Source organism: Haliotis rubra, unplaced genomic scaffold, assembly GCF_003918875.1.
Source record: "Haliotis rubra isolate DU_JTF1 unplaced genomic scaffold, ASM391887v1 Scf74, whole genome shotgun sequence".
Lineage (NCBI taxonomy): Eukaryota > Metazoa > Mollusca > Gastropoda > Lepetellida > Haliotidae > Haliotis > Haliotis rubra.
The window spans coordinates 2,035,211-2,054,874 of record NW_025767457.1 but is presented as its reverse complement, the minus strand read 5'-3'; the positions used below and the strand labels follow the sequence as shown (position 1 = coordinate 2,054,874).

The 19,664-nt window shown below is 41.9% G+C and overlaps 1 protein-coding gene across 1 annotated transcript in view; it reads right to left on the bottom strand.

The window, feature by feature from the left end:
• Positions 1-19,664, bottom strand: part of LOC124259855 — a 38,251-nt gene that overhangs the window by 7,333 nt on the left and 11,254 nt on the right. The window contains exons 7-19 of the mRNA XM_046694071.1: positions 16,543-16,662; positions 15,266-15,371; positions 10,771-10,841; positions 9,794-10,045; positions 8,210-8,603; positions 7,545-7,804; positions 6,278-6,505; positions 5,430-5,531; positions 4,903-5,018; positions 3,905-4,070; positions 3,087-3,362; positions 1,975-2,451; positions 498-627 (exon numbers count right to left, since the gene is read on the bottom strand). Coding sequence (XP_046550027.1) covers positions 498-627; positions 1,975-2,451; positions 3,087-3,362; positions 3,905-4,070; positions 4,903-5,018; positions 5,430-5,531; positions 6,278-6,505; positions 7,545-7,804; positions 8,210-8,603; positions 9,794-10,045; positions 10,771-10,841; positions 15,266-15,371; positions 16,543-16,662 — 2,698 coding nt within the window. The remainder of the gene's footprint in view (positions 1-497; positions 628-1,974; positions 2,452-3,086; positions 3,363-3,904; positions 4,071-4,902; positions 5,019-5,429; positions 5,532-6,277; positions 6,506-7,544; positions 7,805-8,209; positions 8,604-9,793; positions 10,046-10,770; positions 10,842-15,265; positions 15,372-16,542; positions 16,663-19,664) is intronic.

Below are 19,664 nucleotides of genomic sequence, written 5' to 3'. Positions count from 1 at the left end.
CTAAAGCTGTATTCATGTATTCAGAATTCCAGATATGGGACAGATCAAGCAGTTTTTGACGCTGTTTTTATTATCCATCTTATCATATCTGATATGCATAAAGCAAATTTAATGTTGCCAATTGGAGATCGAAAAGGAGATGTGTACAATTGGCGCCATTGGGAATTCCTTAAACGTGGCTGTATATTCATCACCCAAAGCGAGGCTGTTGAACATCTAGCTCAACAATACAGCCTCCAGGATCTACTTATAATTGGGCACACATCAAATGTCTCCCTGAAAAATATATAACTGGCTTTAAAACACTCACTTCAAAGGGCGGTGGGCTAGCCAAGTTGTAAAAGTGTTCGCTCGTCACGCCGAAGTCCCGGGTTCGATTCCCCACATGGGTACAATGTGTGAAGCCCATTTCTGGTGTCCCCCGCCGTGATATTGCTGGAATATTGCTAAAAGCGGCGTAAACCCCAACTCACCCACTTCAGAAATACTTTGCTTACCATACACCTGGTTGTGGAGCAGCTCCTCGTCATAAGCCATCCTTGAACCCTCCTCATCCTCGGGTCGGTGATCCTCATCATCAACAGGCTTCTTACAGATCATGGAGAAGAAGAGGACGGTCAGGAACACCTGTAACAGCAACAACGTGGACGTTGGTCAAAGAATGTCGCGTTTACATGGCAGATGGCAGTCATGTTTGTGTGCATTGAACGTTCTTCTTCATGAAATAACACCTCAATGCGTCTGGTGGTAGCATAGTTTTATACCTCGAGATGAATTCTGACTTCATGTCACACCTTAATTATTAAAAACCATCAACCTTGGCAAAACTGTTAGCATTGACTTGAAGATCTAGCAAAATGGCCTTTATCGTGGCGGTGGAAATTATTGCGCTTCTAAGATTGATGAAGAGGAGTTTAAAAACTCTCTGTTATTTACATCTGATCTTTTACTCCGAAATAATGCCTCTCTGTTCAAAGAACTGACGCCACCTCAATGGAAAGTCCCTCCAGGTGATCTCTGAGCAGAGTTTGACTGTTTAATCAAATTGAATGACGTTTGGGGTCTTGAACCAATCACATATAAACTTTTTAAAACAAATCTGCTTTATTTTCGAATCATCTTTAATGGGAAATTTCGATTTTGCCAAAAAGAAAATCCACAGAACAAAGATGTTCCGTTTGATTTTAACCCCTGTTTGAGTAAGGTTGCCATGGCGCAAAGAAACAACCAGATGTATTTACATTAGGAAAATTTCGTTTTTGAGACATAGCTATCAGATATACTTGTCTCAGTGCTATGATCACTCGTACATAGTATTAACAAGATCACTAGCGCTAGTTCCTATTATTTCTATGTATGTGTTTGTTGTTTAACGCCGCACCTTGCAACATTCCAGCTCTATAATGTAAAATATTAGAGTTTGGATCATACAATCTGCCTCCCATTGATGTATGCATCATAGACAAGTCGGTTCATTTGATCAATGTCCATGGATAATAAATACAATTGTTAGCTTATTATTTCTTACGTCTTGCAGATGCACGTTTCCTATGTTGTCAAAAACAAATATTTTTTTCTGATTGTGACTTTTAGCTCCGATCGGTCGTGTCCGTAACACTAAGATACGTACTGTGGCCTTTTACTTCACTGTGATATATGACTTACACTATTCATTGACCACGACACACTCACTCACTCACTCATGTACTGTGCGCTCCGTCCTTAACTCACTATAGACCCGTGGAGATGAGGTTAGGATTGGTCTTCAGTAACCCATGATTGTCGTAAGAGGCGACTAACGGGATCGAATGGTCAGGCTTGCTGACTTGCTTGACACATGACATCGTTTCCCAATTGCGTAGGTCAATGCTGATGATGTTGATCACTGGATTGTTTACAGACCGCCGGCATATAGCTTGAATAATGCTGAGTGCGGCGTTTAAAACCAATAAATCAATCAATCAATCAACTCACTTTAATAGGTTCAGTGATGAAGATGGATGTTACGAAGGACACCAGCATGGATGTCACCCATTTCCTGACCTTCTCGTCCCGAAAGCTGATTCCGTAGAACGTTACCATGGCTGCAGAGACGAATATGACCGCCCACAGCAAGATCCAGGCCAGATAGCGACAGAACCAAGGCAGCTCCATCTTCTTCCGACCAGGACTTCCCTGGGACATGCTGCTCGGAGATCTGTCACTCAGTCTGGAACAGGAACTGCCGGGCCTTGATGGCTGGACCTGACTCAGCTTCACACCCTTCTGGAACTCTCTTCCAACCTCGGCGTTGACGTCAGAAAGTGACGTTGAGCTCCAACTCGGGATATTTCTCAGCGCTTCTTCAACACGGGATGGCCTTAATCTTCTTGCTCGAGATTTCCTGAACAGCATGATGATCGCGAAGTTGATTGGGAAGACTACCAGGTTGGCTATCAGACCGACGTACACCTGTAATTGGAGTCAGTATATATTGAGTATATTACGCTTATCACGAACTCAAAGGGTCTACTTGTTTTAGCTCGTTGTGTCCTTCAGTTCGTTATAATCGTATTCGTTATAAAATTTACTTTACCGTATATATCAAAATCTTTGATCTGAAGCGAGCCAGCCTTTTCTATTTTCAGGACACCCCTGACGATTATTGTTTGGAAACACTACATACTGATGTGCATTACACCGGTGGTTGTGAGGGAGATTTCGTAAAGCGTTGGCTCGTTGTGATCCCTTTCAGTTCCTCCCATGTGTGCAGTTTGTGAAGACCATTGTGTTTAGATATCCCTTAAACTTACCACACAAACTCGTTTTCATAATTAATGATCCGTACCCCTGATATATGCTTATGAATGTTAATATTGTTTTTGCCGCTTTTAGAAGCATTCTCTTAATAATATATGACACCAGCAATGAGCTTCACACATTGAACACATAAGGGGAAGCGAACTCCTGCCTTCGGCGTGACAAGCGAACACTTTAACCACTGGGCTTCGTCATTGCCTGTTTTGCTCACTATGAAATACAAGTATTTAGTCAAGACTGATACTATTTCAATAAACAATTTGCCAAAGATGCTAAATTTTTTTTACCTGTTTGGGGCTCAAAACAAACGGTCCAAATTTGTAGTCAGTCCCAGCCTTGCTTTCATGTTTTTCATAGAACATGGCGTTGACCAGCATGGTGGCAGCCAACAGACACAGGCAGCAGGACACTCGCTGGACACGGGTGAAGCGACTCTGAGGGGGGCGGGTGACCACAGAGAACCAGATGTGACCATCGGCCAGGTCCTTCATACCTTTCTCAGAGAACACTTGTCCGAATTCCTCCAACTCGGCAGGTCCAGCAACAGGGACCACACGATCAACCTGCAATGATGATGATGATGATGATGATGCGGATACAATTGTGGAGATGCTGTTGCTGATCTAGTTAGCACTATTATAATACAATAAGAACTTGCTAAATAATTTCGCATGAGTTAAAAACATCACTGTATACAGATATTTTGAATTGTTTGACGTATTTCAAAATTGTGCATAAAATATCAATAGTACTTGTGCATAAAATATCAATAGTCCTTGTGCATAAAATAACAATAGTACTTGTGCATAAAATATCAATAGTACTTGTGCATAAAATAACGGCATTACTGGTATAAATGGTTCTCAAATAACGCACCTGTCTATAGCCAAATGCCAGTGTAAATGACCCTCAAATAGCGCACCTGTCCATTGTTAGTTGCAGGTATAAATGGTTCTCAAATAACGCACCTGTCCATACCAATTGCCAGTGTAAATGACCCTCAAACAGCGCACCTGTCCATTGTTAGTTGCAGGTATAAATGGTTCTCAAATAACGTTCCTGTCCATCGTTAGTTACAGGTATAAATGGTTCCCAAATATCGTACCTGTCCGTCGTCCTCCTCGACAGCGAACCACCTGTTGCAGAGGAACGTGAACTTCTGTTCAGTCTGCACATCCCTGACAATGAGGTATTTGAGGTTCCACGACGCGAACTTGCCTCTGCCAGAGTTGTCATGCCACACACGAGCGTAATTCAGGGACCCCAGTGGTCTGGGTAAAGCAAAGAGTTGGATCAAGTTGTCGAATGCAAAACGAAACAAAACCAACTTAATACATTCTCTGGAAAATACAATTATACTTTAAATGACAGTTACCACTCGCTGTCTCGGTTGATGAATCTTCCGTCCATTTGAGAGTAGCCTCAACAAGCAGGTGTCCCTAGTCACGATTGTTTTCCCCAATTTTTTATTATAACCTTTATTTATTTCCACCTTCAATACATATAGTTTGTTGTTTAAGGGGACACTCAGCAATATTTCAGCTATATGGCGGCGGTCTGTAAATAATCGAGTAATACAAACCAATAATAGCGATTTGAAACTATGACCGCTTGTTAAACAACATTTGTGCTAAGTTGAATAAAATTTTCACATTTAAATGTTTTTTTGGCAAGGTAAAGGAAAGAGGATTCGAAATCTTAATTTCACTTTATGTGATTTACTTTTTTGTTTAAAGCGAAATTCATCGGTACGTTTTCACTGCAAACAGAATATAGGAAAAAATATGAATGCCAGACAATAACAAGTCTCGGTTGTCGAGGCAACAGATTCCCAAGAGTGTAAAACGCAAAATGACGGTGAGAATTATGTTAACCGTCCACAGCAAATCAGTATGGACACCAAACGCTATTTGGTGTTCGCCAAAAGAGACGTCATATCATACCTATTAAAATGACAACACTTTTTCAGAAAAGTTTTTTTTCTAGAATTACTTTTTATGCTTTAATGCCAACATTTATTTTCAGTATGCATATTTTTGTTATTGGTGTTACGGAAAATGTACTTAAGTATTCAGTATTAGGTCAATTATTGATCCAGCCTACCCTTCCACAGCCATAAGAAAGGAGTCCACTCCGCCTCTCGTGAGAACTTTCCGACTGTCATCATTGAGCATGCGCACATCTGTTTCGTCGTTGTCCCCAGACAGAACGATGAATACCTGAAACAACATGTTTCAGAACTCGTTAAAAAAAACCCATCAATCCGAATGACTAAGCATCGCCTTCTAAACCCAATACATGTTGACTCACTCAAGTATATCCTGACGTCATTTGTTGAACCTATCGATTCTATTTCCGAGGTGAAAAAATCTGATCGTAGGTTCTACATAGATATTAATTTTCATACACAAATATTCGTCCGAAAGTACGTTTTGTATCTTGTGAACGTGAAACGTGATGACAAGTTCATCTTGAGTCACCAATTCGCGTGATTTAGTGTTTGTGTAAACATCCCTCGGTCTTCTCATCAAGCTCGTGGAATCTATACTCATCGCTAGCTGACTTGACCGAAAATTAAAATCATCTTGACGAAAACAAAATGTATCAGAAAGCGTAATGTGTCATCGTACCTTAGAATCGGTTCCGGCGTTTTTGCAGTTGCCTGTAACCACAACAACTTCATAAAAGTATTTGTCGCCTGGATCGTTGTCCTTTAATGGTGTAACGCCAAGCTGGAAAATAATACAATAAGTGAGTGAAAAGCTGGCAGGAGATTTGGTATATGAGAAACCTGTGCTGGTCGTAAGTTGATGGATCAGGTGTTCCTGTCATCGTACCCGACGTCGGTCGTTGCTCATTCCGTGGATTGTGTGGTCCACAGGCCACCGTCATAAAGATAACCCTGAGTGCGGCATCAAACAACATTGAATTAAAGAAACAAACACACCTTGACACAATATGGCAAACACCCATATTTTAGGACACTTGCAATGTGGAACCAAAGACTGTCGGATCGTAATAACCAAAGGACAAAACTCTCATAATAATGTGTTAAAGTAAGTTTTCGGTTACTAAATAGCTGTTCATGGCCACATACACGGCTGCGCATGATCCTCTATTTTGTTTTATAAAGTTTGCCTGTTGTTTAACGCTGCAATATTCCAGATATATATCGGCGGTCTGTAAATAATCGAGTGTGGACCATATAGCCAATGATCAACATCATGAGCATCGATCTACGCGAATGGGATATGATGACATGTGTCAACCAAGTCAGCGAGTCTAACCACCCAATCCCGTTAGTCGCCTCTTACGACAAGCATGGGTTGCTGAAGACCAATTCTAACCCGGATCTTCACGGGTTTTAAATAAAGAATATACTTTGTGATATTTACACTATTCCTAACAAATATGAATATTGTTTTAATAATATTCAAGCTGGAAGATGACAACATACATCAAAGGGAGTCTGTCTTACCGCCTCGACGTCTTTCCGGTCTTTGCGTCTGGCCCAGACAATGGCGAGCACGTAGAAAATGGCAATGGCGATCTCCGTGACGTAGATGGTGGGGTTCTTGAAGAAGTCGGCGTTGGAGAAGACGAAGTTCCAGTCGATGGTGTGGGGGGCTACAGTCCAACCGCTGCCGAATGTCGTCAAGTGGTTGCAGTAACAGTCTGTTTGTGTGTAGTTTGTCCCCTCACCGACCTGTTGTCAGAACTCAGTCCAATGGGGTCTCATCTTTCTTATCATATTTATTATATATCATAGGCAAAGGTTCATGGAATAATGATGCCCATAACAGTGCCTCTCTTGTCTACAAAACTGTCCAATAATCTGTGTCTTTTGTCTTAAGAATAATCAAGGCAATACTTTTCTAAATGCCCGTATTTTTCGAAAAACAGGTTTGATATTCGATCTTGGATGTTTCGCTTTGGCGCTATTAAACATGGCAACGTGCAGTGAACATGGACAAAGTACTGTGACTATGTGTCCCAGTCCACCCAGCTGTGAATGGGTACCTTGTTAGGATGAAAAAGCCACAATAACTCGGTGCGCCTAGTGGCTGCAAGAGTTGTACACTCCCCAGGGAGTTGAGATTGATAATGCGATGTGCCGTTGAGATTAACATCCAATGATCGAGGGAAAAAATACCAGCCCCTTGAGCATGAACTAGTGCGTGGATATGTGCGCTATATAAATATCCTATAATAATAATATTGATAAACAATAACAAATATACACATTATTGAGCGTATTGCATATTTAATGTTGGCTTTTAATAAATTGCAAGAGTGAACATTAAGGGAAGACTGGACTAGGGATGACTTGAAGCGATGTTCTCCGTCTTTAAATCACCCGTTGAAGTGTTTGCCCACTTAATGTAGGACTTCTGTGCTTGAGAACCTGACTTTATTTGTGTGCAACTATCAATTGTTGCTTCACTTCCTGTGCAACCATCGATGACAGTTCTCACATACTCTTCACCTATCGATTGTTCTAGCTTACTGTTCAACGGCCGAGCGTAGCTCTCACTAATTGTGCAATGATTTATTGTTGCTCTCAAAGTGCAGCCATCGATTGTAGATCTGTCTTATTGTGCAATGATCTGTTGTTGCCCTCTAAGTGCAGCCATCGATTGTCGCTAACTTATTGTGCAATGAATGATTTATTGTTGCCCTCAAAGAGAAGCTATCGATTGTAGCTCTCACTGACTGTACAGCTATCTATTATTGCCTTCACTTACTGTGCAACCTTGTGACGCCCAATCCTTCAAGTCGTGGTCAAAGAAGTAGCAACCACTGGTGAAGGTATAGATGCCTATGTTCATACGGGTGTAGTTTTTGTCGCTGGACACGTCCACTTTGTCCAGGTCAGCGCAAGACTCCACTTTGCTGGAGTCGAAGCCTTTTGGCATTGGCCTAAACCCGAACCAAACCGGGCCTATATAGCTGTTAATTTTGTTGTTATCCATGAAAAAGCGCATCCGCCCTTTCACTTTCTTGGCTGTAGAAACAAAGAGATCAGTGAGAATAATTTCACGATGCTTTCAGCAATGGTCAAGATACGTCATTGCAAGGCTGCTTATATTGTTCACACTATCTCCAAATACAAGGAATGCAACCCGGGGCTTCAAGGTTAACCAAGCACTTTCCTAAGTCATCGATTCATTCTCAATGTTTGCAATATCAAGTCATAACATGGATATATCAATCACTCTTAATCAATTGCCATGGTTTCGACATTCACTTCAAAATTCCCGAAGAAAGAGTTTGTGTCAAATTTGGGACAATAGGAACTATTTCAATTATTTCTAAGACTTAGAATCTCACTTCACTTCGGTTTTCAACTGACCATATTGATGCAATCCTGTCTTTCTATAATGCAAAATAATAACAAACATATTCTCACTGAAGTCCAGAGATTTCGGGATGAAGCCAACACCATCACATTTGTCAGAGCTGATCTTGGGAAGACCTCCCTTTTTCAAGATAACCATGATCTGGAGGTCCTTCTCCTTCATCTCCTTCACTTCCAGGTGGACGGACGATTCCGCTCTCGTGACGTTCAGCTGGGTGTAATACAGCTCGTTCCAGTCAGCAATCTTCAGATGGGTTTCATTGAAAGACATCTTGGGATATTTTGGTGTCCTTTCGATGGTGATCTTGAGTGGTTCCGGAGTGTCCTTGACCTCGATCGGGAAGCCGAAGCCATCCATCATGTCGACATTCAGGAACTGGGTTCCTGGACCTAGGTTTATTCCCGAGTCCACATATGTGTTGATATCCAGCTTCGTTGTCATCGCCTTGCAAAATGAGAAGGAACTGGATGTGTATACATGTACTCAACTTCTGACAGAGAATCCGGGTGTCCAGAGTGAGTGAGTTAGTTTTACGTCGCACTCAGCAATATTCCAGCTACATGGCGGCGGTCTGTAAATAATCGAGTCTGGACCAGACAATCCAGTGATCAACAGCATGAGCATCGATCTGCGCAATTGGGAACCGATGACATGTGTCAACCAAGTCAGCAAGCCCGACCACCCGATCCCGTTAGTCGCCTCTTACGACAAGCATAGTCGCCTTTTGTGGCAAGCGTGGGTTGCTGAAGACCTATTCTACCCCGCATCTTTCGCCTTTTGTGGCAAGCGTGGGTTGGTTGAAGACCTATTCACACCCCGCATCTTCACGGGTCAGGCAGGAACTGAATGTGACTTATTGTTGGGACGATTTGTCATACCAAACAGCATGTAATACTGCCTTTTTCGGTGACTCTTTTCAGCATCATTACATATAATGAAAATGATTTTGCATAACAGTCACTTAACCTGCTGTTTAAAAGTTTTGTAACATTACGCACTATTTCGGCATCGGGTGTATAATAGATATATAATTTATTTACTAAGGTATATATTAAACATTTTACGACACCTACTAAAACAACTGCAATGCGAATAACAAACAGAAAACTGTCCTGTAATAAGGACTTTGAAGCGTAGAATGTATAAATTACGCCAAAGAGGAAGGTGCCGGACATTTTGTTCGTCGCTCTGATAAGTTTGCCTTAGTGTTGCTTGAACAGCACGTCAGCTATGACACGCGGCTGTTTGATATATGGAGGGAATTCCGAAGTAATATCTCTGGTCTTAGACGTTATATACTACTTTAGAGGAACCCATGAACACGGCTATAAGGCTGACAAACCTAGGCAACATAATCAGAGCGAGCCGGGATTCGAACAATATACATTTATAGTTGTGTGCATGTCAAAGGGAGGAAGTAACTCTACAAAAGTGCTTCGCAGTCACCTGAACGAATTAGAAACTCTGCTTGCTACAGTATATGTAACGGAACCTTGCAGAAACTGGTATGATGACGCTAATGCAAATACAAGAAGAAAGTTTAACATGTCCATGTTTATAAGTTACATTTGAAAAAAGTGATCCGCCGAATACTAGCTCTGAAAAATGAACCCATGATTACTGATTTCACTCACCAGACAAGATGGCGCTGCCGTTGACACCGATACTGTCACCGAACATGTTGCCTTCAGGGATTGAGATGGACGTCGTTGTCCCCGGCATTTGAATCTCCACACCAGACATGATGTCTTCACTGTCCAGATGGCCGATGATTCCGGCTGCAGCAGAGGGGTGGTGTACTCTAGCGACTCCCGGGTGAGAGTCTGGCCCAGCGTCTGGACAGCCAGCTGCTGGGTCTGTAGGGCCATTTCGGCAACCTCAGCTGCCTAGATGTTCAGAAAAGAGGGAGGGAGGCAATAAACCGATTTTCAATTTCTCTAATTCTTGTAAAGAACATGTGAGTGAGTGACTTTAGTTTTACGACAAGTTTAGCAAAATTTCATGAATATCACGGCGGGGGACACCAGAAATTGGCTTCACACATTGGTCCCATGTGGGGAATCGAACCCGAGTCTTCGATGTGACGAGCGAACGCCTTAACCACTAGGCTACCCCACCGCCCCTCAGAGAGCATATCCTCATAAACACGCGACATCGATATTGAACCATATTGAACTATATTGACAACAAGAAACGTCGATTGTTAAAACACCACAGTTCTCTAAGAACAAAACCTGGAGGCTTTATGCAGAGTTATTCCCCCTTACAACCAACCTCCTGACAAAACATATCAAACATTATACGAAAACTGATTTTTTCATGTTGTACCGGAGATAGTGAACGGCTTGATTTAGGAACACAGTCGTTTTTCTAAAGCAGAAAGTGAAAACAAAATAATCCTTGCACGAAAATGTTATGTGATGAGGTTATGCGCCATGGGCAGTTATCTGTTGTAGTTAACAATGAGTGAGTCTGTCGTTCTACGGGTTAACAGGTCAAATATAACGGCAAATCTTATGAAACCTCATTGTGAATAAGTCCCCGACCTAAAAATATTATACTTATGCATGTAGCATATGCTTAACGCCAGATAACATTGTTATCGACTTACAATTTTGGCCTGGCTGGCTTTGTGAGCGTTAAGAAGATGTTGACCTGCTGGATCGTTAGAGAAGGCTACGCCTGAAACATACAACCCTTACTGATGACAGCTCCTGTCTCTCTGCCGTAAGTCTGAAGAAGAGATACTGTTACGACAACATCGGTTACTATGACTAAATCTACTGCTATCACCAACACAGCACCCACACATATCTATACCAGCACCACTACTGCTAAGACTACTTCCTCCAATAGATGCTACTGTCGTTACTACTGCTGCTACTACTTCTCCTTCGCTCCTCCTCATTCTACTATTACTGCTGCTGCTGCTACCCCTCCTATTACGACAACTACCACACCCCCTTCTTCTTCTGCTGCTGCTACCCCTCCTATTACGACAACTACCACACCCCCTTCTTCTGCTGCTACTGCTAGCCCTCCTATTACGACAACTACTCATGCTACTACTATTACCACACCCTTTCTACTGCTGCTGCTGCTGCTACCCCTCCTATTACGACAACTACCACACCCCCTTCTTCTTCTGCTGCTGCTAACCCTCCTATTACGACAACTACTCATGCTACCAGTATTTCTACACCCCTTCTACTGCAGCTGCTGCCCTCCTATTACGACAACTACTCATGCTAATACTATTACTACACCCTTCTACTGCTGTTGCTACCCTCTATTGACAACTACTCATGCTACTTACCACACTGTTCTGGCCTAATGCTGACAACTAGCTAGCTTACCAATATCATTTACTATACATTACATGGTGCCACTTACTTCTACGATTTAACCATGTGCTTCTGGTCACCCTTCAGACATTGACAGCTAAGTCATGCCTGTCCAATTATTACTCCACTATTATTTTGGGTACTATTCTTTCCTTTCCATTATTCTTCCTCTCATTTCTATTCACCACCTTCCATACTGCCGGTTACAATTCGTATTTACGACAACTTCCTTGTTATTTCACTGTACTACTATTTCCACCACCTTCTACTTCTGCATCCCTCAATTACGACAACTTCTCATTGCTAGTACTATTACTACTCTTTTCTTCCTGTGGTCCATTCTTTCCATTTTCCTTCTTTCCTCCATTCTTCCTTCTTTTCCTTTCCTTTTCTTCCTCCATGCCTGTGTTATTTTCCTTTCCTTTCCTCCTTCACTATTCCTTATTTCTTCACTCCTTATTTTCATTTTCCTTCTTCCATGCCATTTTCTTCGGTCGTCCTTATTTTTCCTGTGTTCCTTCTTTCCTTGTGTGTTGACAAGTTATTTTTTCTTTCGGTCTTGGTCATTCCTTTTCTTGTGGTTATTTTCCTGTGTGCATGCTTGTGTCTCGTGCTTTGTGTTCTCGTGCCTCCATTCTTTGTGTGTGGGTGTGGATCATGCCTGTGTGTTCATGCCTGTTCCTTCTGATGCTGCTGCTATTTTCCTTCTGTGTGTCTCGTGCCTTCTGGTCTTTCTGGTCATGCCTGTGTCTTTTTCTTTTCTTTCTGTCTGTTGTGTCTCCATGCTGTTGTGTGTCTCGTGCCTCGTGCTGTGTGCTACTGTGTGTGTGTGTCTGTGGCATTCTCCTGTATTTACGATCCTTTACTTTGCATTTTGTTTCTTATTTCTATTAATTCTTCTTCTCGTGCTATTTTCCTGTGCATGCATGTATGTGTGTTTTTGTGGGATTCTTCTGTTTCTTCAAGTCCATTCTTTTTTCTTTTCCTCCATGCTGTGTGTTATTCTTTTCCTTTTTCCATTCTCCTTCCACTGTTCTTTTCACCCCTCCTTATTTCCTCGTGTTATGTTTTCTCATTCCTGTGTTCCTATTTTCTTCCTGTGTGTGTGTGGTCGTGCTTTCCTTCTGTGTGTTCATGCTGTGTTTCCTTCCATTGCTGGGTTATTACGACAGCTAGTCATGCTACCAATATAACTACACCATCTTCTACTGCTGCTGCTACCACTCGTATTACGACAACTACTCATGCTACTACTATTACTACACCCCTCCTACCGCTGTTGCTGCTACACCTCGTATTACGACAACTACTCATGCTACTACTATTACTACACCACCTTCCGCTCCTGCTGCTACCTTCCTATTACGACAACTACTCATGCTACTACTATTACTACACCCCTCATACCGCTGTTGCTGCTACACCTCGTATTACGACAACTACTCATGCTACTACTATTACTACACCCCACCTTCCGCTGCTGCTGCTACCCTCCTATTACGACAACTACTCATGCTACTACTATTACTACACCCCTTCTACTGCTGCTGCTACCCCTCCTATTACGACAACTACTCATGCTACTAATATTACTACACCCCTTCTACTGCTGCTGCTGCTACCCTCCTATTACGACAACTACTCATGCTACTACTATTACTACACCCCTTCTACTGCTGCTGCTACCCCTCCTATTACGACAACTACTCATGCTACCAATATTACTACACCCCTTCTACTGCTGCTGCTACCCCTCCTATTACGACAACTACTCATGCTACTACTATTACTAAACCCTTTTACTGCAGCTGCTGCTACACTCCTATTACGACAACTACCCATGCTACTACTATTACTAAACCCCCTTTTACTGCAGCTGCTGCTACACACCTATTACGACAACTACCCATGCTACTACTATTACTAAACCCCTTCTGCTGCTGATGCTACCCATCCTATTACGACAACTACTCATGCTACCAATATTACTACACCACCTTCTGCTGCTGCTGCTACCCCTACTATTACGACAACTACTCATGCTACTACTATTACTACACCCCTTTTTACTGCAGCTGCTGCTGCTACCCCTACTATTACGACAAGTTCTCATGCTACTACTATTACTACACCCCTTCTACTGCTGATACTGCTACACCTACTATTACGACAACTAGTCATGCTACTACTATTACTACACCCTTTCTACTGCTGCTGCTGCTACCCCACCTATTACGACAACTACCCATGCTACTACTATTACTACACCCCTTCTACTGCTGCTGCTGCTACCCCTCCTATGACGACAAGTTCTCATGCTACTACTATTACTACACCCCTTCTACTGCTGCTGCTGCTACCCCTCCTTTTAAGACAACTACTCATGCTACTACTATTATTACAACCCCTTCTACTGCTGCTGCTGCTACCCTTACTATTACGACAAGTTCCCATGCTACTACTATTACTACACCCCTTCTTTTACTGCAGCTGCTGCTGCTACCCCTCCTATTACGACACGTTCTCATGCCACTACAATTACTACACCCCTTCTGCTGTTGTTGCTGCTGCCCTCCTATTACGACAGCTACTCATACTACTATACTACCCCTTTCTACTGTAAGCTGCTGCTACCCCTCCTATTAGAAGTTCTCTGCACTACTACTATTATTATACCCCTTCTACTGCTGCTGCTGCTACCCCTCCTATTACGACAACTACTCATCTTACTGCTATTACTACACCCCTTCTACTGCTGTTGCTGCTACCCCTACTATTACGACAAGTTCTCATGCTACTACTATTACTACACCCCCTTTAACTGCAGCTGCTGCTGCTACCCTACTATTACGACAAGTTCCCATTGCTACTACTATTACTACACCTTCTACTGCTGCGCTGGCTGCTCCTACTATTGCACCGGCTCCCGTGCTGCCACTATTGCTGCCTTTTTGCTGCTTTGCTGCCACCCCTACTGCGACGACAAGTTCTCATTGCTACTACTGTTACTACGACCCCTTTGCTGCAGCTGCTGCTGCCTCCTATTACGACAAGTTCTCATGCTGCTACTATTACTACACCCCTTCTGCTGCTTGCAGCTGCTACCCCTACTATTACGGCAACTACCCATGCAACTACTATTATTACACCCCCTTTTACTGCAGCTGCTACTCCCCTCCTATTACGACAACTACTCATGCTACTACTATTACTACACCCCTTCTATTGCTGCTGCTGCTACCCTTCCTATTACGACAACTTCTCATGCTACTACTATTACTACACCCCCTTCTACTGCTGCTTGCTGCCCTCCTATTACGACAACTACTCATGCTACTACTATTACTACACCCCGTTCTGCTGCTGCTGCTCCCCTCCTATTACGACAACTACTCATGCTACCAATATTACTACACCCCTTCTACTGCTGCTGCTACCCCTCCTATTACGACAACTACTCATGCTACTACTATTACCACACCCCTTCTACTGCTGCTGCTGCTGCCCCTCGTATTAGGACAACTACTCATGCTACCAATATTACTACACCCCTTCTACTGCTTCTGTTACTTTACTAAGAGTCTCGGATATATCACAATGACCCAATTTCTATGTCTGTCAGCACCGAAGTCACAAAGACCAGAGAAATGCATAACTTGAATGTTCCTCCAATATCAAGTTCTGATACTGCTTGTAAAAAGAGAAGTACAGTTCAAAACATCATTTAACCCCCTTTCCCCTCCATCCCCCACTAGCTCTTACCGCTCTGGTTCGACTCTATGTCTGTGTCATAGTCCTCGAATTCCGACGTATCCATTGCAGTGAGTTTGTCACTCAGTACTGGCCACTGGATATTCACCACCGCGGCCTGCATGATGCACACACACATAGCAGAAAAAGTATGCTTTAGGTCAGATTGATAAAAACAAAAATGCATGTCGGATATTCAGCTTATGTATGTATAAAGTCAGTGGTTTTTGGAAATAAAACAATACACAATCACGTGTACTAAAGGTATGCTCGGTGTCGGTGAGAGAGTGACTGCTCTATGTAAGCATGCTATGGGGTGTCTAAGGAGAGACACTATAAGTTATTCACAGATCACGAGGGGGACATGGGTTGATGTACACTATATGTTTGTTTATGTTCCCTGAGCCCGATAGAGGATACATCAGCCCATGGATCCCGAGGGACCAGTGAACAACGTATTTATCTTACCGAACACCTCAATGTTAATTTTGAACAGTTTGAAGCACGGGTATCAGATCATAATAAAGAGTACCAGAGTGGGACAATTAGCTAATAGTAGATTTTCAGATGACATATAATCTAGCAGATAACAAGAAAAAACATCATCTGCCTTCGCAAAACATCGGTAATTTCCGTACATGATACGTGTCTCAGTTATTCGAGATAAAGAATTTCTAACACGAAGTACAAAATGAATTCCCACAGCGGGTAACATAGAAAATGCTACTCACTTGTAAGCGGGGTACATTGAAAATAATAGAAAAGCGCTCAGCCAATCAGAAAACGACATTTATGTATGAGGTAGGATACTACATTTTGTAACCATATGATGAATGAAGGGTTAGGATACACGTCATTACATAAGCATATGGTATGTCGTCTACGTAACGTAGAGATACTGTAAAGAAGATGTAAATCTGTTATTTGTAAGGTGTCATAAAGGGAGATAATATTTTATACCAATCTCTTATTTGTAAGGTGTTAAAAGAAGAGACCCCACATCATATAAGCTTGTGATTTGTAAGGGGTATACATGGGAGTGTAACGAATGTTACAAGATTGAAGAGTGCAGTTCTGATGACTTTAGTGTTTCCAGGTAGAGCCGTAACAGTTTTGTTACATGAACGCTGGTGATTGGCTCGTATGTGCTGTGCTGTATGCAGATAATGTGTGAGTTGGTCAAGGAGAAATACTTCACTATAGAAACATATGGTTTATGGAATCTCCACACAAGAAACACCACATTATGCAAAGGAGGGGAAACTTTAAAGATGGAGGAGTTTACTGACCGCAGCAGCTTCCTGAGCCACGTTGAGCAGAGCCGTGCCCAGAGCCTTTGTGTTTTCAGACGATGTATTCATATGTGATAGTTCCTTTGTTATCTCCAGTGTTTTCAGCATAGTTGCTTTCTGAAATCATCGAAAACTCGCTCTATATTTAACAATATATGGGGCGGTTGGTAGCCTAATGGTTAAAGGGTCCACTCGTCACGCATGGGTACAATGTGTGAAGCCCATTTCTGGTGTATCCCGCATGCTATTGCTGGAATATTGCTGAAAGCGGCGTAAAACCATACTCACTCACTTAACAATATCTATTATTCATTGACGTTAACTTAATGGAACAATGGCATTCAGTTCTTGTAATATTTTCTATAACTATTGTACACAAGAATTTCGCAATTTCATGTGGTAGGTGTGACTTGGTTTACACAAACGACCGTACACCAACCAACTGAGACACGCGGAATAAAATAGTTCTCAAAAGGAAGGGTTACATGAGTGGATGTATGCTCTTGGGTAGCACCTTTGATTGTTGGATTACAACAAATAGATTAAAATGGGACGACAAAAACGTTTTCTAAGAACTAACTCAGTTGGTCAGTCTTAGTGACGGCGCGTCGTAATATATCAAATGCAGGGTGTAAAAATGGCCGACATGGCAGACATGACGGGAGAAATGTTCAAAGTTGTTCATCGTTGATCATTTGGTCAGTCATTGAAATATGAGTATAATGATATGTCAAGCAGACACTTAGGTAGATTTATAGATTGGTGTGAACTACTCCCAGTTTATGCTAAAAAGTTTAGTTCAAGATTAAAGGGTTTAATGATCTAAAACAACGCTTCTGCGTATATTTGTGCAAGGGAATTCCCAAGGGTTTCCCCACGAATGTGTAAGTAGTCCGTCAGTGTTTACGTCATTTCAAGAATAAAGTCTCGTGTAAGACGCGTGAATTGTTAATTGTGTCGTATATACGCATATGGATGTCAGTTTCTAAGGCATGTGAAAGCCTGTACACTTTAAAATAGATATATGAATGATTAAATTTGACATGATCTGAGTGTATCCAATCAGAAAGACTAGAAAGTTATTTTTATCCCTACGTCTAAGACAAAAGGATATTTTCCTGTATAAATGGCTATCGCAAGTTTTATGGTGGCAGTACAGAACAGAACTTTTATTACCCTCAGGCCGAAGAGGTACAAATTTACAGTAGAGAATACATGGGGTGGCTGGATGGGTTACAAGGAAGATTGTACAGTTTTCATGATAATACTACAAAATATACACATTTTTTCAAAACATTAATTCGTTTACAGTTAAACAGTTCGTCTTAAAACATTGGGTTTTGTAACGTATTGGTCTGGGATATAATAGTTTTCCGATGATGTTTGCAGAAAGGGCAGAGAAAAATGTAATGAAATTCATCGCCAACATCACACACGTGTTGCAGAGGTTACACATCTGGTGGAATTTTGTGCCACCTACCTACGTAAACGATGGCAGGAAGCAAATGCTTCTATTTCAAGCTTTTCAAGACCTATATTCCCTAGACCACTACTTGTCTGATTTATATTTAAAAATATTGAAACGACATTCTTATACAACACAATATGCTGCTCTATGAGTCTTATATGATTGAAGATCGAATCCCCACATGGGTACAATGAGTGAAGCCCATTTCTGGTGACCCCCGCCGTGATATTGCTGGAATATTGCTAAAAGCGGCGTAAAACCAAACTCAGTCAGTCAGTAATGATTGAAGAAAGCACACACAGGAACTACAGAAATGATCATGTAAAATGTGATTTAAGTGTGATTAAAGATGAGTATAAAGTATGGTACTATGTTCAAATGACTACTACCTAAGTAGTACATTCCACTCTAAAGACAGCTGATAATTCTACTCTAAAGAAATGTTCTAAGTCGCTTAGAATATTCACTGATGATTGCATACGCAAACTTCACCAACAAGAAATATATAATTAAAACAATCCTTTGATGCGTAGATAATAGGTTGTCACAATGCGGATGTTATCTGACAAAATCTGGCGCATGAACATGACAGATGGGTAAAACTTGATACGTTTGACGGTCACAAACAGATAAAACTTGGTGCATGAACATCACACAGGGGTAAAACTTGATACGTTTGACGTTGCAGTGTGGATGTTACCTGACATAACTTGGTGCATTAACATGACACAGGGGTAAAACTTGATACGTTTGACGGTCACAAACAGATAGAACTTGGTGCATGAACATCACACAGGGGTACAACTTGATACGTTTGACGTTACAGTGTGGATGTAACCTGACAGAACTTGGTGCATGAACGTGACACTTGGGTAAAACTTGATACGTTTGACGGTCACAAACAGATAAAACTCGGTGCATGAACATCACACAGGGGTACAACTTGATACGTTTGATGGTCACAAACAGATAGAACTTGGTGCACGAACATCACACAGGGGTACAACTTGATGCGTTTGACGTTACAGTGTGGATGTAACCTGACAGAACTTGGTGCATGAACGTGACACTTGGGTAAAACTTGATACGTTTGACGGTCACAGTGCGGATGTTACCTGACATAACTTGGTGCAATAACATGACACAGAGGTAAAACTTGATACGTTTGATGGTCACAGTGCGGATGTTACCTGACAGAAATTGGTGCAAGAACATGACACAGAGGTAAAACTTGATACGTTTGACGGTTACAGTATGAATATTACCTGACATGACTTGGTGCATGAACATGACACAGGGGTAAAACTTGATTCGTTTGACGGTTACAGTGCGGATGTAACCTGACAGAAATTGATGCAAGAACATGACACAGGGGTAAAACTTGATACGTTTGACGGTTACAGTATGAATATTACCTGACATAACTTGGTGCATGAACATGACACAGGGGTAAAACTTGATTCGTTTGACGGTTACAGTGCGGATGTAACCTGACAGAAATTGATGCAAGAACATGACACAGGGGTAAAACTTGATTCGTTTGACGGGTTACAGTGCGGATGTTACCCGACATAACTTGGTGCAATGAACATGACACAGGGGTAAAACTTGATTCGTTTGACGGTTACAGTGCGGATGTTACCTTACATAA